Genomic DNA, 27,102 nt, shown 5'->3' on the forward strand with positions numbered 1-27,102 from the left:
CCAGCGGTGCTTACGGACGCGGCCACCTTCAAAAACGTGCTCGTGCACGATTCCCCCCATAGGAAACAATGGGGCAGTTTGAGCTGAAAAAAAACCTAACACCTGCGAAAAAGCAGCGTTCAGCTCCTAACGCAGCCCCATTGTTTCCTATGGGGAAACACTTCCTAAGTCTGCACCTAACACCCTAACATGTCCCCCGAGTCTAAACACCCCTAACCTTACACTTATTAACCCCTAATCTGCCACCCCCGCTATCGCTGACCCCTGCATATTTTTTTTAACCCCTAATCTGCCGCTCCGTACACCGCCGCAACCTACGTTATCCCTATGTATTCCTAATCTGCTGCCCCTAACACCGCCGACCCCTATATTATATTTATTAACCCCTAATCTGCCGCCCCCAACGTCGCCTCCACCTACCTACAATTATTAACCCCTAATCTGCTGACCGGACCTCGCCGCTACTCTAATAAATGTATTAACCCCTAAAGCTAAGTCTAACCCTAACACCCCCCTAAGTTAAATATAATTTAAATCTAACGAAATAAATTAACTCTTATTAAATAAATTATTCCTATTTAAAGCTAAATACTTACCTGTAAAATAAATCCTAATATAGCTACAATATAAATTATAATTATATTGTAGCTATTTTAGGATTAATATTTATTTTACAGACAACTTTGTAGTTATTTTAACCAGGTACAATAGCTATTAAATAGTTAAGAACTATTTAATAGTTACCCAGTTAAAATAATTACAAAATTACCTGTAAAATAAATCCTAACCTAAGTTACAATTAAACCTAACACTACACTATCAATAAATTAATTAAATACAATACCTACAAATAAATACAATTAAATAAACTAACTAAAGTACAAAAAATAAAAAAATATTTACAAACATTAGAAAAATATTACAACAATTTTAAGCTAATTACACCTACTCTAAGCCCCCTAATGAAATAACAAAGCCCCCCAAAATAAAAAAATGCCCTACCCTATTCTAAAATTAAAATAGAAAAGATCTTTTACCTTACCAGCACTTAAAAGGGCCTTTTGTGGGGCATGCCCCAAAGAATTCAGCTCTTTTGCCTGGAAAAAAAACATACAATACCCAAACCCCCCTTAAATAAACCTAACACTAAGCCCCTGAAGATCTTCCTACCTTATCTTCACCACGCCGGGTATCACCGATCCGTCCAGGCTCCGATGTCTTGATCCAAGCCCAAGCGGGGGCTGAAGATGTCCATCCTCCGGCTGTAGTCTTGATCCAAGCAGCGGCTGAAGAAGTCCATCTTCGGGCAGAAGTCTTCATCCTATCCGGGCAGAAGAGGAGATCCGGACCGGTAGACATCTTCATCCAAGCGGCATCTTCTATCTTCTTCCATCCGATGACGAGCGGCTCCATCTTCAAGACCTCCGGCGCGGATCCATCCTCTTCTTCCGACGTCCTAAAACAGAATGAAGGTTCCTTTAAGGGACGTCATCCAAGATGGCGTCCCTCAAATTCCGATTGGCTGATAGGATTCTATCAGCCAATCGGAATTAAGGTAGGAAAATTCTGATTGGCTGATGGGATCAGCCAATCGGATTCAAGTTCAATCCGATTGGCTGATCCAATCAGCCAATCAGATTGAGCCCGCATTCTATTGGCTGTTCCGATCAGCCAATAGAATGCAAGTTGGCTGATTCCATCAGCCAATCGGAATTTTCCTACCTTAATTCCGATTGGCTGATAGAATCCTATCAGCCAATCGGAATTTGAGGGACGCCATCTTGGATGACGTCCCTTAAAGGAACCTTCATTCTGTTTTAGGACGTCGGAAGAAGAGGATGGATCCGCGCCGGAGGTCTTGAAGATGGAGCCGCTCGTCATCGGATGGAAGAAGATAGAAGATGCCGCTTGGATGAAGATGTCTACCGGTCCGGATCTCCTCTTCTGCCCGGATAGGATGAAGACTTCTGCCCGAAGATGGACTTCTTCAGCCGGAGGATGGACGTCTTCAGCCCCCGCTTGGGCTTGGATCAAGACTTCAGCCGGAGGATGGACGTCTTCAGCCCCCGCTTGGGCTTGGATCAAGACATCGGAGCCTGGACGGATCGGTGATACCCTGCGTGGTTAAGATAAGGTAGGAAGATCTTCAGTGGCTTAGTGTTAGGTTTATTTAAGGGAGGTTTGGGTTAGATTAGGGGTATGTGGGTGGTGGATTGTAATGTTGAGGGGGGTATTGTATGTTTTTTTTTCCAGGCAAAAGAGCTGAGTTCTTTTGGGCATGCCCCGCAAAAGGCCCTTTTAAGGGCTGGTAAGGTAAAAGATCTTTTTTCTATTTTAATTTTAAAATAGGGTAGGGCATTTTTTTTATTTTGGGGGGCTTTGTTATTTTATTAGGGGGCTTAGAGTAGGTGTAATTAGCTTAAAATTGTTGTAATATTTTTCTGTTTGTAAATATTTTTTTATTTTTTGTAACTTAGTTCTTTTTTTATTTTTTGTACTTTAGTTAGTTTATTTAATTGTATTTATTAGTAGGTATTGTATTTAATTAATTTATTGATAGTCTAGTGTTAGGTTTAATTGTAACTTAGATTAGGATTTATTTTACAGGTAATGTTGTAATTATTTTAACTAGGTAACTATTAAATAGCTATTGTACCTGGTTAAAATAAATACAAAGTTACCTGTAAAATAAATATTAATCCTAAAATAGCTACAATATAAATATAATTTATATTGTAGCTATATTAGGGTTTATTTTACAGGTAAGTATTTAGCTTTAAATAGGAATAATTTATTTAATAAGAGTTAATTTATTTTGTTAGATTTAAATTATATTTAACTTAGGGGGGTGTTAGGGTTAGGGTTAGACTTAGCTTTAGGGGTTAATACATTTATTAGAGTAGCGGTGAGGTCCGGTCGGCAGATTAGGGGTTAATAATTGTAGGTAGGTGGAGGCGACAGATTAGGGGTTAATAAATATAATATAGGGGTCGGCGGTGTTAGGGGCAGCAGATTAGGGGTACATAGGGATAATGTAGGTGGCGGCGGTGTGCGGTCGGCAGATTAGGGGTTAAAAAAATTTAATAGAGTGGCGGCGATGTGGGGGGGCCTCGGTTTAGGGATACATACAATTGCCACAATGTATCTAGGAGCAGGTCAATGTAGTTATAGTGCAGTCCCTCTTATTACACCTTTCTCCAATAGGTGTAATCAATTAGCACACAGAACAAAAGAGGTTGAGGGACGCGCCCAACCAGGCTAACTACTCTAAATAAAAACTATCCAAATTGGAGTTTAAACTGTGCAAAAAATATTTAAATAATACAGCCAACAGGAAATATATAAGTAATTAACCTTCAATATTTATTAACATACACTTACATACACAGAAAATAAATCTAGCAGACACCGGTGTCAATAGAAGCTGAATAATTGATATATTAGAAATAATTCATATATTAAAAAAACACTCTAAAAACAATTCATATACAATAGATTTTCAACTGGTCGTTGGCTCACAATAAATTAATAACAAACTAATGTAGATTCACAATCTTAAAGGATTTTTTGAGATGCCTTTAAATGTGCCTTTAAAAGTTACCCGGTTCTTCAAACTCTTTGACAATGCGAGCTGAAATCACGTATGCAGACCGTATTAGTAACAAGTGTAAAGATATTATGAATGTGTAGCAATCTCAGATTGTTATTGCTTAAGTGTAATAGCAAAGTCTCCACGTCTTGTTACTTCAAAACGGTATATAAAGAAGTCATGTAGTTATTACATGTATGCTCTTCCAAGTTGTCTTAAACCAAAGCACAGATATACTGCAGAAATAAGCGTTACCTTAATCCTTTTAGTCGGGTATGCTTTAATCTTTTCCGGTACCTTTTTAAAGCCGGGTATTCAGTGTAATCCTCAGTCACTTAAGGATGCCGCTCGTCAGCGGTTGTTGAATCTTGCGGCTTGTCTGTTTTGGTGACGTCAGCAATCTGGTGCACCAATTGACACCTTGCAATTCTTTTCAGGTTCAGTGTGCACACTTCTTTCAGGTAATTACTCCTATCGCCCCAACAGCATAACTCGGTAAGTATTTTCAGAAAGCTGGAGTTGCGGTTTTGGGAGTGTAGCTCTGCATCAAATTTTCAGTGTATTTCTACACCTCAGTTCACAGGTTTGACAAAGGCCTGTAGAGCCGACACGCGTTGATCTACCTGCAGCTTCTACCTGGAAAACCTGTGAACTGAGGTGTAGAAATACACTGAAAATTTGATGCAGAGCTACACTCCCAAAACCGCAACTCCAGCTTTCTGAAAATACTTACCGCATTGAGAAGCAGTGCATTTATTAAAATAGCCAGTAGGTGGAGCTGTCCGCTTGTGTTGCAGCAAAGCCAAGCAAGCTGAAATTAATCCGTTCAACCAGACCTGAGCTATCCAGCATATTTCAAAGGAACAAGATCTTCCTGTCTATAAATCAGTCCAGATTGGAATGCATAGATAGAACTGTTTGCAGAAAAATGCAAGTGAAGTCTGTGTTGTGTGATTATTTTATTAGGTTTATAATGCTGTTTAGCAAATGTTTTTGTTCATTTAACTTAGTTTAATTATATATTCTGTGTTGTGTGATTATTTTATTAGGTTTATAATGCTGTTTAGCATTTAAAGTCTTTATTTCAAAGCTTTAAAAATAATGTATTAGTTGTTACTTATGACAATTTTGAGAGGGGCCTGGAACCTATCTCCCTCACTTCCCATTGACTTACATTATAAACTGGGTTTCAATTTACAACGGTTTCGATTTACAACCATTCCTTCTGGAACCTAACCCCGGCGTAAACTGAGGGCTACCTGTATATGAATTATTCAGCTTCTAATGACACCGGTGTCTGCTAGATTTATTTTCTGTGTATGTAAGTATATGTTAATAAATATTGAAGGTTAAGTACTTATATATTTCCTGTTGGCTGTATTATTTAAATATGTTTTGCACAGTTTAAACTCCAATTTGGATAGTTTTTATTTAGAGTAGTTAGCCTGGTTGGGCGCGTCCCTCAACCTCTTTTGTTCTGTGGCCTCGGTTTAGGGGTACATAGGTAGTTTATGGGTGTTGGTGTACTTTAGAGCACAGTAGTTAAGAGCTTTATGAACCGGCGTTAGCCCAGAAAGCTCTTAACTCCTGGCTTTTTTCTGCGGCTGGAGTTTTGTCGTTAGATTTCTAACACTCACTTCAGCCACGACTCTAAATACCGGCGTTAGAAAGATCCTATTGAAAAGATAGGATACGCAAATGGCGTAGGGGGGTCTGCGGTATGGAAAAGTCGCGGCTGGAAAGTGAGCGTTAGACCCTTTCCTGACTGACTCTAAATACCAGCGGTAGCCCAAACCAGCGTTGGGAGCCTCTAACGCTGGTTTTGACGGCTAACGCCAAACTCTAAATCTAGCCGTTGGTGTTTTAGCTGTAAGTGTCTAAAATGACCCTATATTTTCTCAACTGCTGTTTAGTTTAGTTTTCCTGTTGGTTGTCACAAGTCAGTTCACCTTAGTTTTCTTTTCAAATTGTCATTGCATTATTAAACATGAAGCCATAACCATACTCCCATGGAATGTGCCATTTTGGACAAAATCCTCTCATCGTATAGACTACATGTAGTAAAAAAGTAGTTAGGAGAGCCTATGCACGCCTTGTTTGGGAAGCTTTGCAATGAATACCCCAACACCTTTTTCAGTTTTTCACTGTTTTTGTTTTACTTTTCCACATTCACCACAAACACTTTCATTTGATGGCTTCCATTTACAAATGCTCACAAGGTGAGAATTGGGAGATTTTTATTTGTGTGTTGGTACAGCTGGTTTGTTTCCAGTCACTCATATCATACCCTTGAAGACAAGAAAAAATAGTTCATTCATGCTCCCAGGCATTTTTGACTCCTGCGTTAACAAATAATTTAATTGGTCTTTTGTTACTGAAGTTGTGATAATGCTATACAGCACCTCTAAAACAATTCTGTAAAAATTAGGAGCCTGTAAGAATATTTACGATCCAGACAGTAGCATTTGTATATAGATATATGAACAATAACCCCAAATTTTATGAGCCAGGTGTAGAATTCTGGGAGCCAGTCATTCCCTGGCTCCTGGGTTTGTTGAGCTTTGTTATACAGTTGTGCAAAGTAGAATGCAAAACGTATTCAGTAGCATTATTATTATTATTATTAAAAAAATCTAATTTCCCCAGAATTCTATTTTTTTTTTTTTTTGGGGGGGGGGGGGGGGGGATAAAAGCTTTTCTCATGGAGTTAATTCTACTTGTGAAATAGCTCTATATAGAAGATTTGTATATGCTTGGTTTTGCATATTTAAATGTTTTCCATATCTAGCATAACCCCCCCCACCCCACACACACACACACACACACAAAATGTCTAATTTTAAATATATAATAAAATAAATCTTTGAAACATATTGTAACACAGTCTGACATTCCATTTAGAGGTAAGCACGATAATTAAATCACATAACAGACTACAAGTTTAATTTGTTTTATATGTTTATTATGGCTTCAAGATGCAGTGGTCTTTAAAAACAATGGTCTAATATATAATTTAAATGTATTTATTTATTTGTTTGTTTTTATTATATTCATGCATTTTTGATTTCACTCACCCTTATTAGTTAAAATGGTAACACCAAAACTAGCTGCCAGAAATGTGGATTATAAAATCAGGTTACAAAGCTTTTAAACAAATGAGGCATCTTCTGTTTTGTATGACTGTTGTATATGAAGATAGATTACAAAATGTTATGTTTTACTTATAATATTGTGCGTCAAATTATTTGCAAATTATGTTGTTTTTTTTGAGTTAGAACTTTACTCCTATTTGTTTCTACACACTGGGCGAATAACTGCCCGTCCATATAGCTACTAGAGACTGCTCCTGTATACTGTTGTATATGAAGGGCCAAATGGTCAAAAAGAGTGCAGGCCACGCCATTATATCTGTTTATCCTAATTCTTCATAAATGTGCATTCTCTTAAGGTGTATATCCCTGTAGCAGTCTTGGGATCTGCTTTGATCATTTTGTTATCTGTTTAAAATCGATTTGGTAATATAGTAACCTCCTTAATGTTTTTGGATGACACTATAGTGCCCCTTTTTAAATGTAGCTTGTAGTAAAGCAGATTTGTGAACACCAGCTTCCTGAATGGGTTAATCCTCACATGTGCCTCTTGTGGCTGAAACAAACAGTATTTCTGTTTCCAGTGCATTTTGCTCTCCGTTGCCTTGAAGAATAGGAGCAATAAGACCTCTGGCAGTGGTCGACATTTGTGATTCTTTCCCCAAGATAACAATGAGTTAACGGTTTTTATCGCTCTCATGCTTGTTAAAATGAGGCTCTGTGTTGCAGCAACGCACTGAGTTTCTGAGCCTGTCTGTTTTAGTACTTTGCTGGCCCTGGCTGCACTGAATTTGAAGCTACCACCTGTCATGGCATCTTTACTGGCTGGTGCTTGTAACATAGGGAATTTATTCTGCCTTGTGAGACGCCGGTTTAAAAGAAGGCGCAAGAAGCGCTCGGAAAGAAAAGGTGAGATGTTCTCTAAATGAAATATCTTAGTGAAGGAATACATGTTCGGTTATATAGGTTTATTTACATTCTCTACATATCCATCTTTATCTGTTCATCTAACTTTCTTGAGATTTTACGTCCTTAGGAACGGCTGTTTTTATTTAATGTCCAGCTTCCCCCCTCACAAAGTGGTCGTTTATTTTAATGTTTTAGGAAAATAAGCAACAAGTTGATTTATTAATGCTTGTTTTATTTCAAATGTAATTTAACAACTTCTAATTTTTTTTATGTTCATTGCAGCCGGTTTGTGTGCTATCTGAAAGCAATGCTAAATGTTTTTTGTTTTTTTAATAAAATCTGTTAGGGCATGTGTATTTCAGATTGTTAGAGTAAAATAGTGAAATCAGAAAGCCCAGTAATAATAATAGTAATAATAATAGTAATAATTAATAGAACAATAATTAACACATTATGGAGATGATTATATTAACTGTATATCCATTTTTTTTTTCATGTAATATTTTTAGATGATCACTTTTAATGGAGAGGCAGCATTCTAATTATGAGAATTAATCAGCTAGTCTTTCCTGGGCATCTACTTTTCATCTTTCATGCCTTGTGCTCTAATCATTTTTGTCTGATTTAAGCTCCTTGACGATCGTCACCTTTTGATGCTTGACAATTTAAATTTAGGACATTTTTTGTGTTCCTTGATTAAATCTCTCTGGAATAAACTGTAATGATATTAGATTTGCCGTTCACTGAATGCTAATTTGAGATTGTCCCATTTATATGCCATTAGCTATGTTTTAGCATTCAATGCAGGACACTTAGCACATAATTTTAAATTTTTATTACAGAAGAGATACTTTAATATTTAAAGCCATTTTGGACACACCTATTCAATATCGGGGGGGGGGGCATTTATAATGGTATGAACACCTTTATTGTCTTGTAATCTTATAAAATATTTAAGCATTTATAAACCTATTCACAAGCTGGAAAAAAACGGGTAGCTTTAACTCCTAGAATTGTACTTCGGATTCCTACATGTTGGATCATACAACATATTTATATACAAATACACTCTCCTGGATATTTTTTTACATTTAGCTGGCTCTTCAGTATTCATACTGGCTTCTAAGTTTCAAATAAATTTGTCAATTTCCTTCTTAACATTAATGTGAGGATGACATGGGGGGGCAGTACATAGCAGATTAATCATGATGATTTTATAAAATGAATATAAAGCTTAAGCAAAAAATATGAAATAAACATTGTACTTGAATTGTATTCCTGCAGTCACTTTTCTTTTAGTGATTAATAGTGACTTCTTGTACAACTTTGTTTACCAATGTCACAGACCCATATTGACATCCCTAGGCCAAATTTCCAGTAAAACACATCATTTATATCCAGACACACTAGATGAGTTTAATTATAGTTATTACAATATGTCAGGGGGGGTAACATCACATTTTGGGATACAAGCTTGGAAGGCACAAACAAAACATTTGTTTCAGAGCAAGCATAGATGTCCAACCCTATACTAAATTGCTGAAAAATACTGAAGCCTGGTAAACTTGTATTAAAAAATGTGATGTTCTCCTCTCCTGACTTATTGTAATGACTATCAACTTATCTAGTTTGTCTGGATATAAATGTTCATATAGGTCTGTGATGTAGCAAGTTGTCCAAGAAGTCATTTACGATTGATCAGTTAAAGAAAAGCAGCTACATTAAAACTATCCAAGAAGAATGCTGTGAATCTCGGAGGTATAAATGTTTAGTTTGCCAATATTTTATTCACAGAAAAAAGTAATTAAATAAAATATTTGGGTAAGATAGTTTTTCATGAGCCACAATATGTAGATTGGTTCTTCAATGCTTTATCAATATTGCGTTATGTTGAGTTTATATAGTTCTATTTTATTCACATAGTATTTTGAGATAAAATTGAAGCATAGTTTTGGGTACTGGGTGGCCAAACAGAAAAAAAAATTGTTGTCGTCTTTGATTTTTAAACCAACAAAGAGGAAAAAAATAAGGAAAATGGAAATTTAAACATTATAATTAAATGAGCATATTTTTAAAATTATTTGCATAGATAACTTGTTTAATATGTTTCACCTGCTATGTCATTCTGAAGTGCAAACCTGCTGATAAACTCAGTGCCACAGGTTCGATTACTCGGGGATGTATTTACGCTTTATTTATTTTAATAGCCTAAGGTCTGTATCAGACCTTAGACTGAAATGTCCTACACTTAAAAAAGAGATTTGCAGTTCATTTCATGCAAGGTTAAAGCATAACCATTAATCTTTAGACCTCCAGATAAAGTTACGTGTAAAGGATGACCATGTACATTTTTAAGATCTTGCTGACTGATTGCAACCATTGGAAATTGTTCCATTTTTTTATCTTTTGAGTGGTCAATAAGGGGGTCTTTTTGTCTCTATCTGTGGTTGTCAACGTCTAAGAAGCTCAATATACTATTGCCTCGTCTAAGAAAAACATAGTGTTTATTTTTGGTATAAATGTTGTTGTTTTTTGTTCTGGTTTTTTATGCATAGCTCACTATGTTAATTTCTCTAATATTCATGATTTTTGCACTTAATATAAACTGTATACACAGCAGGGTGAAACTGTACATAAGCACAGCATTTACTGTATTTAGTTTGTTAGAATCAGATATTTCTATGAATGTAGTTTTTGAAATCAATCTAATAATATACCATAACCCTTTTATGGTCAGTTGATCTTTTTTTGCAGCCATTAAGAGTTTAAATAAAAAAATACTAAAATAACTTTGTATTCTAATAAATGCTGGGGAGGAAATGACATACTAGACTGTGAGGCATTATGTGAAAAATCAAAGTAGGAAATAGGTCAGAACCCTTTACTTGGAATATTTGTACAATTTTGTCATTGAAATTTTTTATATTTTTTTGTTTGAGTAGGTTTGTGTAACAATTCTCTTTCCTTCCCTTTTCTTGGTTTTAATATATTACTGACATCTAGTACCCAGGGATGTACTTGATAAACTGATGCTATAAGTTGTGATAAGCTCCTGTTTTTTTACTTTCTAAACATAAAAATCCCAAAGGCTTTTGATACACCATCCAGTCTGTATTCTTAGCTAGGATTTAACTTTATTTTTTACAATTTATTTCAAAGTCTTTTTATTAGAGTTTCCAAATTGTAACAGCTAAACAGCAGGATATAACATTTATTTCAATATATATGTTCATATAATGAAATTTCCTTCTCAGTATAGGAAACAGCCATAAAAGCCATGAAGGAAGACAATATGTATAAAAAGGTGATAATCATAATTAAGCCTTTACCATGAAGCGCTTACCAAAAGCAGAAAGTGTTAACAAGGCAAAAACCCTATGGTGTTATGACCACAGATGAATAAAAAAATAAAAAACACACAAAATAATGGACCATAAACCGCATCATATAGGTAATGAACCTAGAAAAAAAAATCAAGATAAATAACACAATAATGGCACAAAATAAGGTTAAATAATATACAATTAAGAAAGCAATAACCAGTATGAGACCTATGAAAACTAATTTAAGTAATAAGGATTTTAATGAACACTCCTATCTAAACAACAAGGAGGATTTGCAAGTGGAAAAAGGGAGTAGAGTATAGAGGAAGACCCATTATAATATTCCTCCACAATCTCCCCTCCCATAAACCACAGCCCTGCACCCCGTCCGCGAGATCTTGCTAAGTCACATGAGCAAAGGGCCTACCATCGCAGTCTAGAGCCAAACTCTTTGGTGCAAAGCATCCCAAGATCCCCAGATTTCACAATAAGGTGGACTGACCTAGAACGATAAACTCCTCCATAGTTTTTATATAGGACATAATATAAATCAATTATTTACAAGTTGGGGAAAAATGTTGATTCCAACATCTTGCTATGGAAAGTTTTAATGCCATAGAGATGTCTCCTGTGACCAGGTATCTTTGCAAATCTCCGGTAAAGAAGACTGGTCTCCAGACCCAACTGGGCCTGCAAACCCCTCTTATAGCATAGGTAATTGATTTTATTCCATAGTGGGGAGATCAAACCTCAGAACCAAAGGAGACAAACCCTCTCCAAACTCCTAGGTCATCAGATTTATCTTTTTATTCTTTTTATTCCATTTGGTGCTTATATGCAAAGTTTAGTAAACTAATATATATGTTTTTTTTTAAATTTTATTCTTCTATCATGACTTTCAATTCTGACTGTATAATGTTTGTTATTTTATATCTCCCAACCTAATGAAAGATGGAACAGCGCTTAAATAACAATGCAATATACACAGAATCAAATGTTTCTGTAAATTTATTAATAAAAAGAAAAAAGGTCATACATGCACAATAAAAAGATAAAAATATGATCTTCAAATACAATGGAATGTGATAAACAAATCATTGAACAGAATAAAATATGAAAAAACATTCATTAAAATGTTACACAATAAAAGTCGGCAAAGTAACTAAAAAATGGATACTTGCACTTAAAAATGTGTAGGATATGGTCAAACTTGGGTGCTTCAAAACAACCTTTATGCCACCACAAACTGCAGACCACATTCAGAATACCGGCCAGCAATTCCTAACAACCACTACGCGTTTTAGGGATAACTCCTCTTCCTCAGGTGTTTGTTGCTATCGCAGTCAATTATTTTTAATCCCCTTAATTTTTATAGCTTTATGCTCCCTGTTTGCAAATTAACTTGAAATGAAACAATGGTTTATAACAGTGCCATCTGAAAGACCATGTTTAAGAATGTCTAATCGTACCCTTTTTTGTTGTCTTACATACCTGAAAAATGTATTTATGTCCGCATTTTGGATGCCTAAAAGGCCTCCCTCCGGCCCTCTCGATTCCATTTTTTTTTTGTCTTAGCTTTAGATTGTCTCAAAGCGAGGATCTATGTCATCTGACAGACTTTTAAAATGGGGAGACAAACTGGCATTACCATGCTTGCTCTCCACTGCCGGTACTGAAAGAACTCATCAGGCAATCGGCTTTGTCCACCATAATGTGTCAACACGCGTTTGTGAAAGGCACATGCATGCACACTACAGGCAGAGGGAGGTCCGCAATGAAGTGGGAGTAAACACTGAATCGGAGCTCTATCCTGTGATTCACTGTTTACGTTCTGATGTAGCAGTCACATTGGAGCATGCGCGTAAAACAGGCAGCACAGGAGCGTGCATGTGCATAGAGTGAAAGTTACATTTGAGCTGTCCATCAGGTAACTTCGCTCCACCCTCCATAAGAAATTTTCTTCTGCTATACACGCTATGTACATCACTGAACTAGAACTTTGAAACTCTACAAGGGCGGAGTGAAGGTACTTGATTGATAGGTGCGAAATTTGATTATTTCAAAACTTAAAATATATTTTTGTATAAACAATGGATCACATCAGCATAAAAAGCTCTATCTATGGATATACAGTATATTACTACTTTAAAGTTGATTTATACATTTGAATAATAGCTACCTGTGGACAAGTTAAAGGGCCATTATACACTCATTTTTTCTTTGCATAAATGTTTTGTAGATGATCTATTTATAAAGCCCATAAAGTTGTTTTTTTTAAAAAATGTATAATTTTGCTTATTTTTAAATATCATTGCTCTGATTTTCAGACTCCTAACCAAGCCCCAAAGTTTTATTTGAATACCGTCAGCTACCTTCTCCAGCTTTCTCCTGTTTGTGTAAAGGGTCTTTTCATATGCAAAAGAAGGGGGAGGGGGGGAGTGTCTTATTTCCCACTTGCAGTGGGCTTTCCAACTACCTTTTCAACAGAGCTAAACTGAAAGCTTCTAAGTACGTTTTTAAAGCATTTTATACTGGATTTTTATATCAGTATCTGTGCATCTTATTCTTTATAGTAGTGTCTATTACATGCAGTTATATGAAAATGAGTGTATACTGTCCCTTTAATTTGTAGCATTGTAGGCTTCTGAAGATCCAGTTACATGACTGATTTGGATTGATAAGTCATTGTGTATCATGCTTTGGCACTGGCTGGCTAATGAGTAAAAGTCAGAACCTTCTAATTGGCAGTGCGATTGAGATTCTTCTGCTCCACTTTTGTTGACTGTTATCCAAATCGAATATCTTGTGCTTTCAAATTTGTTTTAGTTTATATAACTATGCAGAGCTATTCCTTTCTAAATCAGTGATGTCCAACCTCTTAACACATATGAGCCGCAAATCAATATTTTCAAAACCTTACATGCCATGTATAGTTATGTTTATGCCTATTAAACACACAAATAATTATACAATTCCTAAAGATGTCTAGATGCACAGAACAAGATGTAGGTAAGTTTTCAGGACACCCTTTATCTTCTTTTCTCCTCTCCAGTGCTCTTTTGCTCTTCTGATTTTTCCCGGGCCTGCAAAATCTAGTGCCCAGGGCCACATGTTGGCCCATCCCTATATTAGATAATCCTCTAAAGTAGTTTGAAATGGTAAAGGGACAGTCTACACCTTAGTTACCTTAAAGCCTTACCTTTAGATTAAAGGGACATAATACTCATATGCTAAATCACTTGAAACTGATGCAGTATAACTGTAAAAAGCTGACAGGAAAATATTACCTGTCCAGCTGCAGGTAATAAAAAATGAAGAAAAGAACAGCAGCCAATCGGCATCAACAGTGCTGAGGTCATGAACTCTTTTACTGTGATCTCATGAGATTTCATAGTAAACTTCCTTAAACTGAATAGGGAAATAAGATGAGTGCACAAAGCTCACTCCTTTGCCTGTCCTGGGACAGACATACTGATTTGCTGCTTAGAAGTCCTTTACAATGTGATGTGGCTACTGAGGAATTTTTGAGGTAAAATATCTTTTTTTTTTTTTTTTTTACGTAGAGATGTTCAGGTGATATTTTCTAGTCAGCTTTTTACATCTATGCTGCATCACTTTCAAGTGTTTCAATATTTGTGTATCATGGCCCTTTAACCTGCAAATAACCTACTGCATCTATTATATATTATACAGTAGGAATGTTAAAAAAGGTTATTTTAAAATGAATATTGTTTTTGGACAGTTTGAAATGGCTGCCAAGTTCAGCCCACTGATGACATTATGATCTGGGCTGCATATGTCACCCAATCACAAAAGGCTTGCTAGTTGTATTCAATAGACTGTTAATGCTCAGCAGAGTGCCTAGATGTAGCCCAGATTGTGATGTCATCAGTGGGAGGAGCTTGGCAGCCATTTCAAAGTGGCCAGAAACAATATTCATTTTAAAATAACTTTTTTTACTGTTATTTTACAGAAATTTCTACAGGGAAATAAAGGATATTTCTCTTATACAGGTGGTGAGAGTTCATGATCCATTACTTGTGGGAATTTCTCTTACTGGCCACTAGGTGCAGAGTGAGCTTCAGAGGAATTTGGGAGAGGCCAGCTTAATGTACATTGTGCTTTCTGGAGCCTTGAGGAATGGAGTTGAGAAGCACTACCTTAGACCACCACTATGGTCACTGCATTTTTTTCCTGAAGTACTTCTAACAGGACAGATTTTCATGATGTCTTTATGGGACATGAAACCAATAAAAAAAAAAATATATCATGATTTAGATAGAATATAGAATTTTAAACAACTTTCAATTTACTTCTATTATCCAGTTTGATTAGCTCTCTTGGTATCCTTTGTTGAAAAGCCATACCTAGGTAGGTTCAGTTGCTGGGTGCTAGCCACTGATTGGTGGCTGCACAGATATGCCAATGTGTCCAGCTAGCTCCAAGTAGTGAGTGCATTGTTGTTCCTTCAACAAAGCATGCCAAAATAATGACGCAAAATTGATAATAGAAGTAAATTGGAAAGTTATTTAAAATGGTTTGCTCTATTTCATGTCCCTTTAACTAGAGCACAGGTAAAATAATCGGTTGATTGGTGAGAGCAGGTTAGTAACCATGGTTATTTACCAACTGATTATTTCACCTGTATTCAAATTTAGATATTATGAAAATCTGGCCAGGACTGGAGTTGAGAAACACCGGTCTAAGGAGCCTTTGAAGAAACTGCTTTGAAAGGTTTTTGTATGCGAAAATCTGGAGGCTATTTTTAAATTTTGAACTTGTATTATGTATACACTTTTACTATGCCGTTAAACTTACATTTTTTGTCCCTTTAACTTTTTAATGTTTCTTTTAACTAGTTGGTTAACAGCATGAGCTTTTACAAATCCAGACTATAGTTAGGCAGCATGAATTTTAAAAGAGCCACGTTTTATAATTATTTATTGTTTTGTTTTGAAAAGAATAGTTCCCATGTGTTTCATTAAAGCATATTCTATTTAATTTATGCGAAGATCAAAGGAACATTCTAACAGGAAAATAAAATGCGCTGATTTGCTAGACTGTTTTTATTTTGCCATTAGCTGTCTGTCCCTTTAAAATATTTTGTTAAATTTACTATTGAGAAGAAAATGACAATGGCAAGCAAATTTATAGCTACTTCATTGTTAGGAAACCTTACCATTAAAAAAAAAAACTAGCTATAACTAAAGGCAAAGAAATAGTATCCAAAAAGCAAGTGCTGTATGGGGCTTTTGATCACATTTCTGTATTACATGGTTAGTTACCACAAATTGAAATGGATATGATTTAATGTCCCATTTCCTATGCTAAGCCCATTATACAAAGAATAATTTACTGCGAATGTCCTGGCAGAATGCTACCTTCTCTGCTGCAAAAAGATTTTCTGCATTGTAATTGTTGAATCCATCCCTTCAATATCCTAATGTCATATGATGTGGCTTTTTCGTTTTTAAGACACGATGAGTCCATGGATCATCTTAATTACTAATGGAATATTCACCTCCTGGTCAGCAGGAGGCAGCAAAGAGCACCACAGCAAAGCTGTTAAGTAGTTCCTCCCTTCCTTCTCACTCCAGTCATTCTCTTTGCCTACGTTAGTGATAGGATGTGGTAAAGTGAGGTGTTAGTTTAGATTCTTCAATCAAGAGTTTATTATTTTTAAAGTAGTGCAAGATTGTGCTTTGTTCTAGGGTGTAGCCGTAGTCCAAATCAGTCTCTTCAGTAGAGCAATGGTGGCTTTAGAGCAATGGGAACTTGTGGGACATAATTCTCACTGCGCCTCCCATACATTGATGCTGCCCTAATCCTGATAGCCTGATGACTCAGGCTTTATCTTTATCCACAGGGCTATGGGAGGGAGAGGACCTCTTAAACCTGCTGAGTTGCCCTGCTGTCTAGCAGATTTTAACCCCTTAATGACCACAATGTACCCTGTATGTCACTGGTCGTTAAGGGATTTTTCAGGACATAATAGCACAAGTCTAGCAAGAACACGCTATTAATTCCCTCCCTCCAGCAGGCTTAGTGGAATAGAGCAGTCTCAACGCTGGTGGCAAGACCGTGCTATAAAACAATCAAGTCCCAAAAAAAGGCCAGCGACATACAGGGTACGTCGCTGGTCCTTAAGGGGTTAAAGGTAAGTGCTGACTTTTTTTATTCTGGGTCTGAAGGAAAAGGATTTAGGACAGGAAGTGTAGCACTTTACTGGGACATGTAACTCCTATATATACATAAAGGAAGGGGATCCTGTGACAGCATGTTTTTGGCAGGCACTAGGGGCTGTGGAGATTACAAGGTGGCTTCTCTGGGGGCTTATATAGACAAAGTGTTTATTCACTTGGACTGAGCTGGATATAAAAGGGCTCAGGAGAGGTGATTGTTTGGTGTACTACCTAACATACGGTATTACTATTTGCCCCCAGGGTCTCTATGAAGGGTTCAGTTATCTCCCGGTGGTATATATCTAAAAATAATAATGGTGACCGGGAGATCATGTGTTGTTATGTTTGGTGCCGTTTTTGAGCGCCACAATTTTCATTCTCTAGGCTTTTTCTATTATGGGACTCAGAGATTAAGTGGTATCACACCCTCGAGGGGTGGAGCTATGTTTGGGGCTGATTTAGGCCGCACTCGTTTAATTTCTTCCGTTATCGGAAGATAGAGCGGTTATTCTTTTCTAGCAAAGTACTTAGTGCTCTCATACATGTGGGTCCGGATAGCGCTCCAGCTGCATTCCAGATCTGTTTAGAACAGGGGTGTCCAAACTTTGCTCTCCAGAGATTTTGGAACTACATTTCCCATGATGCTCAGCTAGATAAAATGCTGGCTGAGCATCATGGGAAATGTAGTTCCAAAACCTCTGGAGAGCAAAGTTTGTTGATTGAGTTTTTATTTGCATTTAAGTATTGGGCACCTCAGCAAGATTTATTTGAGATGTAGGTAGTTGCTTCAGTATTTGCGTGCTAATCTAACTCATTTCTGCACACAAAAATACAAAGTTTCAGTTTAAAATTTAAAGAGACAGTAACGTTTATCTGTTAATTTTTATCAAAAGATTTTCAGCTGTTTATTTAATTCATCCTTTGTGACTTTGGAACAAGAGCACACAAAAAATAGTTACTTTTTAAAATTTAAAGAGACAGTAACTTTCACTCTTTTCTGAACCTACTCCTTCTAAGGCGTTTGCTGTTTAGGAGTCTATTGACAATGGTCAATCTATGCCACAAATTTCTCCTATACTGTCCCACATTATTTTATGGCCCTTATGCAGTGCCCAGCGCTTCCCATCATACTCCACCCTGAGTTACTCTGCATTTCATGCATTATATGTTTTTTCCACGCGGTAGAAAACATTACTAGAGGAAATAGAGTGATTGATTCAGTAGTTGCTATTCCGAATGTTTCTTCCCTGTTGCCTGAAAGAGGAAGATACTTCGGTATTTTCTGAGAGAGATTTCGCAGACTTAGGTGGAATAATATCTTTATTTGATCCTGAGGTTGTTTTTCTTTCAGTTTTTAGCTTGAACACCTCCATTTGTTACTTTAGGAGGTTTTTGCTACCTTGGGCGACTCAGACACTACCGGTGTAATCTATCCTAGTGCGTCCAGCATTCCCTATATTTTTTTTCCATAGCCGACTTAGCTAAGGAAGCTGGGCTAACATTCCCTAGGGTGGAAGGAGTAGTTTCTAGCTTTGCTAAGAGAACTACGATACCCTTAGAGGATAGTTGTATTTTTTTCAAAGGTCCTATGGACAAAAATTAGAAAAATGGCGACCAGCTGTGTACTTTGCTACCGTCACTAGTGCGACGGCATATTGGTTTGATGCATTGTTGATGCTACTAAGTCAGAATCTCCCCTGGATAAAAGTCCAGGATAGGATAAAAGCTTTCAAATTGGCTAATTCCTTTATTTCAAATTCTTCCCTTCAAGTTTTCAAACTAGGAGCATAGGTTTCAGGTTTCTCTGTTCCAGCTCACGGAGCCTTTTGGTTAGAGCCTTGTTCTACGGATGTATGCTCTAAGTCTAAGCTTTTAGCGATTCCTTAAAAAGGGAAGACCTTTTTGGGACTTGGCTTGACGGAAATAATCTCTTTTGGAATCTTAAGAATTTCGGAGAGAAAAAAAAATCCAAATAGCCTGCTGTTGAATCAAAGACAGCATGAAGGACATCTGGGACTGGATCTTGTAGGGGGCAGACTTTCCGTTTTCGCTCAGGCTTGGATTCAAGATGTTCAGGTTCCCTGGGCAATAGAAAATAGTGTCCCAGTGGTACAAATTAAAGTTCAAAAGTTTTCTTCCCAGAGGCTGGTTTCTGCTTTCAAGATTATTTGCAGATCAGACGACAGGAGAGGTGTTCTTACGCTGTGTAAGAGACCTCTCAGACCTGGGAGTCATTGTTCCAGTTCCAATACAGGTACAGGGTCTGGGTCTTTTATCCCAATCGGTTTGTGGTTCCCAAAAAAGAGGGAACCTTCAGACCACTTTTTAGATCTCAAGAGTCTAAACAAATTTCTTAGTGTACCGTCCTTCAAGATGGAAACTATTCGTTCCATTCTTCCCTTGATCCAAGATGGTCAATTTATGACAACAGTGGATTTAAAGGACGCATACTTTCATGTGCCATTCACAAGTTCTAGGGTTTGCCTTTCTGAACAAATGCTTTCAGTTCGTGGCTCTTCCTTTCAGTCTTGCCACAGCTCTGAGTTTTCACAAGGGCTCTGGGATCGTTGTTGGCGGTGCTTCGGATTCGGGTCTGGAAGTTATCCTGGTCAAGGCGCCATCCTTTCAGCAAGCAAGATTTCACATGGACTTGGTGCTATCCTTCCCGCAATCTCTCGGGTGGACGGTAAATCTTGAAAAGAGTTCCTTAGTCCCAAACACAAGGGTAACTTTCTGGGGAACCATAATAGATTCCATATCAAAGAAGATTTTTCTGACAGAATGTCAGGAAATCGGAGTTTATCAATATTTGTCTAGTCATTCAGTCCACTCCTCGGCCTTTAGTGACTCGGTGTTTGGTGGTAATCGGGCTGATGGTAGCGACAATGGGCATCATCCCGTTTGCTTGGTTCCATCTCAGACTTCTGCAGTTAAGCATGCTCAGGCAATGGATCGGAGATTATACAGATTTGTCCCCTCGAATCAAGAGACAAGGGATTTTCTTCAATGATGGATGTCTCTGGATCATCTCTCCCAGGGAACCTGCTTTCGCAGACTATCTTGGGTGATTGTGACAACAGACGCCAGCCTTCTAGGGTGGGGAGCAGTCTGGGGCTCCCTAAGGACTCGGGGTTTGGACTCAGCCAGAGTCTGTTCTTCCTATAAACATTCTGGAGCTGAGAGCGATCTACAATGTTCTGGCCTGGCCTCAGTTAGCCTTGGCCCAGTTTATCAAGTTCTAGTCGAACAAAATAACGTCAGTGGCTTACATCAGTCATCAGGGAGGAACGAAGAGTTCCTTGGCGATGACACAGATATCCATAATAATTCAGTGGGCAGAGGCCCATTATTGCTGCCTGTCTGTGATCCACATCCCAGGGGTGGACATCTGAGAGGCAGATTTCCTGAGCTGGCAGGCCTTTCATCTGGAGGAGTGGGAATTCCATCTGGAAGTGTTCTCCAGCTTTTTCCTCAGTTTGCTTTTCTTCCTCGGGTCATTACTCGAATCAAGCAAGATAGGGCATTGGTGATCCTCATAGCACCGTCTTAGCCTTGCAGGATTTGTTGTTCAGATCTGGTGGACATGTCATCTCTGCCACCTTGGAGACTTCCGTTGAGGAAGGACCTTCTAATTCAACGGTCCCTCCTTCACTCAGATCTAGTTTCTCTGAAACTGACTGCTTGGAGATTGAACGTTTAATATTATCCAAGCGGGGCTTTTCTGACATTGAGACCATGATTTCGGTTCGTAAGCCTGACACTAGTAAAATTTATCATAGGATATGGCATAAATATCTCTTGGTGTGAATCCATGGGCTACTCATGGAGTAGAGTTAGGATTCCTAGAATTTTGTCTTTTCTCCAAGAGGGTTTGGTGAAAGGTTTCTCAAGTTCCCTAAAGGGTCAAATCTCTGTCTTTGTCTATTTTGTTACTCAAACATCTGGCAGATGTCCCAGGTGTACAATCATTTTGTCAGGCCTTGGTCAGGATCAGGCCTGTGTTCTAACCAGTTACTCCTCCATGGAGTCTGAATTTAGTTATCAGAGTTCTTCAAAGGACTCCGTTTCTGTCTATGCATTCCTTAGATATTAAGTTGTTATCTTGGAAAGTTTTATTTTTGTTGCTATTTCTTCTGCTCGGAGTGTGTCAGAGCTCCCGGCTTTACAGTATGGGTCTCCTTATCTTATTCTCATTCCGATAAGGTAGTTTTTATGTACTTAATTAGGATTTCTTCCTAAGGTTGTTTCTGATTGGAACATTAATCATGAGTTGTTGTTCCTTCCTTGTGTCCTAATCCTTCTTCTCAGAAGGAAAGACTTCTGCACAATTTGGACGTGGTCCCTGCTTTAAAGTTTTACCTGCAGGCGAATAAGGACTGTCGTCAGTCTTCTTCTTTGTTTGTGGTTTTCTCAGGAAAACGCAAGCGACAGAAAGCTACGGCTACTTCTTTCTTTTTGGCTGAAGAGTATCATACGTTTTGCATATGCAACTGCTGGACAGCAGCCTTCCGGGAGAGTTACGGTTCATTCCACGAGGGCTGCTTCCTCATGGGCGTTAAAAAATGAAGGGTGCCCACATTTATACACCTGTCTAATTTCATTTTGATGTATATTACACATTTTCTGTTAATCAAATAAACCTCATTTCACTACTGAAATATTACTGCGTCCTTCAGTTATTTGATAGATCAAAATAATATTGCTGATCCAAACACCCAAAAATGAAAATCATGGGTGCCTAAACTTTTGTGTGTGTATCTATATATAAAAAAGCATGGAGGAGGGCACTCACAGGATTTATATTCTTGAAATGTTTAATACATCAAAAGTACATAGTTAATTGTTGTCAACGTTTCGGCTCTATCCTTGAGCCTTCTTCAAGACAAATCATATATCTCACTACAGCATCCTGCTATGAGTAGTTGTTTTTCTCCATTGGGAACACGGCAGGATGCCATAGTGAGATATATGATTTGTCTTGAAGAAGGCTCAAGGATAGAGCCGAAACGTTGACAACAATTAACTATACTTTTGATGTATTAAACATTTCAAGAATTTAAATCCTGTGAGTGCCCTCCTCCATGCATTTATATTATAACATATTGAGGACTGCACCCAGGTCATTGTATGTGGACAAAGGTTTGAGTGCTGGGCCACCGGCTATTTGAATATATAAATATAAATATATATATATATATATATATATATATATATATATATATATATATATATATATATATATATATATATATATATTCCATGCATGTGACGGCAGCACAGCGATATTCTTAAAGGTGCGGTCACATTCTATGCATGGACTGTACATATTGGGGTTTTGCTGATACTCCATTGTGACGAGCACACAGTTTAGCTTCTTTCTAGCATTTATTTTACTCTGTTCCTTTAAATTTTGGCATTCATGTTAGGGGTATTTTTGTCTGTAAAATAAACATTTTGTCAACCACAGTTTTAGTATGTTGGTGTCAATATGCTAATACCATTAAACATTAAAATTTTCACTTATATGAACAGGACGACCTGGGGTGGAAGTAGGGTTGCCACCCGTCCCTTAACGGGACATTAAACACTTTGAGATGGTATTATAAATCATATGTATAAAAAGATGTCTGCAGTATACTTTCATTATTTATTTTGTCTCCTTTTCCTGTTATTCCATTCTGAAATTGTGAGCTTTTCAGTTCCTGTTTGAAATGGAAATGCAGAACACTGTTATATTCCACACAGCCATTGGCTGCACACTCTAGTGACCTATTTATAGCTGTCCCTAATTGGCCACATCAACAAAGGTAGCCTAAGTTACAACACGACAGCTCCCATTGTTTTATAGACACTAAAACTTTACACTTATTTTGTCAATATTTAAACGGCTAATGAAACTTTAAAAAATACATCCACATGCTCTTCTCTGATCTTTTCTTTGAATGCATCATTCTATCTAGCATTTATTTAGTGTTTAATGTCCATTTAAAATACAGAACACTTTTATAAGTTACACATAAGGAATAGGAATAGTGCTGCCCAGAAACACACTATATGTTCCTCCCTGCAAACTCTGCAACATGTGTAACACATAAGTGTCCAGGAAAACATGGCTAAGGTGGCAACCCTAGGTGGGAGTCACATCAAGTCTCACTGATGACAGTAGTTATAGGTATAGTTAATACCAACAATTAGAGTATAACACTAACAAAAACAAAATAGGGGGAACCAAAAGGAGAACAGTAACAATAAAATATCAATATTCTAGCTGTGATCGAAATAATGAGCCATGACACTTAATATCCAGACAATATAAAAAGGAGACTTAAGAAAGGAATCTCAAGTAGTAGAACCTTCTCTACCAACCCAGTAGTACCACATTTTTATTGACTAAATCCCTATTATTTAATATCCCAGATGCTGATTCATACATATTGTAAGTGTGTTGTATTCTATTGTGTATTTCTATCCAGGAGGGGAGTACCTGTCTTCCAATATTTCGCTATATATGTTCTAGCGACCGTATAGAGAATTTTAATAAAAATGTTAATATGTTGCTGTTATCTATATTTTCGTGAAATAATGCCTGCAGAATAGTGAGTTGGAACTCTTCAACTAGTAGCTGACTGATGAGAGAGGATAAATGTATCCATATTATTTGAACTTCAGCACAGTCCCACCACATATGTTTATATGATCCCACTTCATCACATCCTCTATAACAAAGTCTGTTACCATGAGTATATGTGATGTTTTCACTGGTGCCATGTACCATCTGAAAAACATAATTTATGCTTACCTGATAAATTCCTTTCTCCTGTAGTGTATTCAGTCCACGGGTCATCATTACTTCTGGGATATTAACTCCTCCCCAACAGGAAGTGCAAGAGGATCACCCAAGCAGAGCTGCTATATAGCTCCTCCCCTCTACGTCACACCCAGTCATTCGACCGAGAACCAAACGAGAAAGGAGAAACTATAGGGTGCAGTGGTGACTGGAGTATAATTTAAAAATTTAGACCTGCCATAAAAAACAGGGCGGGCCGTGGACTGACTACACTACAGGAGAAAGGAATTTATCAGGTAAGCATAAATTATGTTTTCTCCTGTTAAGTGTAGTCAGTCCACGGGTCATCATTACTTCTGGGATACCAATACCAAAGCTAAAGTACACGGATGACGGGAGGGACAGGCAGGATCTTTATACGGAAGGGACCACTGCCTGAAGAACCTTTCTCCCCAAAACAGCCTCCGAAGAAGCAAAAGTGTCAAATTTGTAAAATTTGGAAAAAGTATGAAGAGAAGACCAAGTTGCAGCCTTGCAAATCTGTTCAACAGATGCCTCATTCTTAAAGGCCCAAGTGGAAGCCACAGCTCTAGTAGAATGAGCTGTAATTCTTTCAGGAGGCTGCTGTCCAGCAGTCTCATAGGCTAAACGTATTATGCTACAAAGCCAAAAAGAGAGAGAGGTAGCAGAAGCTTTTTGACTTCTCCTCTGTCCAGAATAAACGACAAACAGGGAAGAAGTTTGGCGAAAATCTTTAGTTGCCTGTAAATAAAATTTCAGGGCACGGACTACATCTAGATTGTGCAGAAGTCGTTCCTTCTTTTAAGAAGGGTTAGGACACAATGATGGAACAACAATCTCTTGATTGATATTCTTGTTAGTGACAACCTTAGGTAAGAACCCAGGTTTAGTACGCAGAACTACCTTATCTGAATGAAAAATCAGATACAGAGAATCACAATGTAAGGCTGATAACTCAGAGACTCTACGAGCCGAGGAAATAGCCATCAAAAACAGAACTTTCCAAGATAACAATTTAATATCAATGGAATGAAGGGGTTCAAACGGAACACCCTGTAAAACGTTAAGAACTAAATTTAAGCTCCATGGTGGAGCAACAGTTTTAAACACAGGCTTAATCCTGGCCAAAGCCTGGCAAAAAGCCTGAACGTCTGGAACTTCTGACAGACGTTTGTGTAAAAGAATGGACAGAGCTGAGATCTGTCCCTTTAAGGAACTAGCAGATAAACCCTTTTCTAAACCCTCTTGTAGAAAAGACAATATCCTAGGAATCCTAACCTTACTCCATGAGTAACTCTTGGATTCGCACCAATGTAAGTATTTATGCCATATTTTATGGTAAATCTTTCTGGTAACAGGTTTCCTAGCCTGTATTAGGGTATCAATTACTGACTCCGAAAATCCACGCTTTGATAAAATCAAGCGTTCAATTTCCAAGCAGTCAGCTTCAGAGAAATTAGATTTTGATGTTTGAAAGGACCCTGAATTAGAAGGTCCTGTCTCAGAGGCAGAGACCAAGGTGGACAGGATGACATGTCCACTAGATCTGCATACCAGGTCCTGCGTGGCCACGCAGGCGCTATTAGAATCACTGATGCTCTCTCCTGTTTGATCCTGGCAATCAATCGAGGAAGCATCGGGAAGGGTGGAAACACATAGGCCATCCCGAAGGTCCAAGGTGCTGTCAAAGCATCTACCAGGACCGCTCCCAGGTCCCTGGACCTGGACCCGTAACAAGGGAGCTTGGCGTTCTGGCGAGACGCCATGAGATCTATCTCTGGTTTGCCCCAAAGTCGAAGTATTTGGGCAAAGACCTCCGGATGAAGTTCCCACTCCCCCGGATGAAAAGTCTGACGACTTAGGAAATCCACTTCCCAGTTCTCCACTCCAGGAATGTGGATCGCTGACAGGTGGCAAGAGTGAGACTCTGCCCAGCGAATTATCTTTGATACTTCCATCATCGCTAGGGAGCTTCTTGTCCCTCCTTGATGGTTGATGTAAGCTACAGTCGTGATGTTGTCCGACTGAAACCTGATGAACCCCCGAGTTGTTAACTGAGGCCAAGCCAGAAGGGCATTGAGAACTGCTCTTAATTCCAGAATGTTTATTGGAAGGAGATTCTCCTCCTGAGTCCATGATCCCTGAGCCTTCAGGGAATTCCAGACAGCGCCCCAACCTAGTAGGCTGGCGTCTGTTGTTACAATAGTCCAATCTGGTCTGCTGAATGGCATCCCCCTGGACAGATGTGGCCGAGAAAGCCACCATAGAAGAGAATTTCTGGTCTCTTGATCCAGATTCAGAGTAGGGGACAAATCTGAGTAATCCCCATTCCACTGACTTAGCATGCACAATTGCAGAGGTCTGAGATGTAAGCGTGCAAAGGGAACTATGTCCATTGCCGCTACCATTAAGCCGATCACCTCCATGCATTGAGCCACTGACGGGTGTTGAATGGAATGAAGGACACGGCAAGCATCTTGAAGCTTTATTAACCTGCCTTCTGTCAGGTAGATCTTCATTTCTACAGAATCTATAAGAGTCCCCAAGAAGGGAACTCTTGTGAGTGGAAAGAGAGAACTTTTCTCTTCGTTCACCTTCCACCCATGCGACCTTAGAAAAGCCAGTACTAACTCTGTATGAGACTTGGCAGTTTGAAAGCTTGACGCTTGTATCAGAATGTCGTCTAGGTACGGGGTCACCGAAATTCCTTGCGGTCTTAGTACTGCCAGAAGAGCGCCCAGAACCTTTGTGAAGATTCTTGGAGCCGTAGCCAATCCGAATGGAAGAGCTACAAACTGGTAATGCCTGTCTAGGAAGGCAAACCTTAGATACCGGTAATGATCTTTGTGAATCGGTATGTGAAGGTTAGCGTCCTTTAAATCCACTGTGGTCATGTACTGACCCTTTTGGATCATGGGTAAGATTGTCCGGATAGTTTCCATTTTGAACGATGGAACTCTTAGGAATTTGTTTAGGATCTTTAAATCTTCCCTCTTTTTTGGGAACCACAAACAGATTTGAGTAAAACCCTTGTCCGTGTTCCGACCGCGGAACTGGGTGGATCACTCCCATTAGTAAAAGGTCTTGAACACAGCGTAGAAACGCCTCTTTCTTTATCTGGTTTGTTGACAACCTTGAAAGGTGAAATCTCCCTTGTGGAGGAGAAGCTTTGAGTCCAGAAGATATCCCTGAGATATGATCT

The 27,102-nt window shown here is 38.2% G+C and overlaps 1 protein-coding gene across 3 annotated transcripts in view; it reads left to right on the forward strand.

The window, feature by feature from the left end:
- Positions 1-27,102, forward strand: part of ADARB1 (adenosine deaminase RNA specific B1) — a 226,061-nt gene that overhangs the window by 39,505 nt on the left and 159,454 nt on the right. Inside the window, exon 1 of one of the 3 annotated variants that reach the window (XM_053698772.1) lies at positions 7,457-7,587. The exons of the other annotated variants lie outside the window; for them this stretch is intronic. Within the exon in view, the coding sequence (XP_053554747.1) occupies positions 7,488-7,587 (100 nt within the window). The 5' untranslated portion in view covers positions 7,457-7,487. Of the gene's footprint in view, positions 1-7,456; positions 7,588-27,102 lie in introns of those variants that run through there. 3 annotated transcript variants of the gene reach the window in all.

This window comes from Bombina bombina, chromosome 1, assembly GCF_027579735.1.
Source record: "Bombina bombina isolate aBomBom1 chromosome 1, aBomBom1.pri, whole genome shotgun sequence".
Taxonomy (NCBI): Eukaryota; Metazoa; Chordata; class Amphibia; order Anura; family Bombinatoridae; genus Bombina; species Bombina bombina.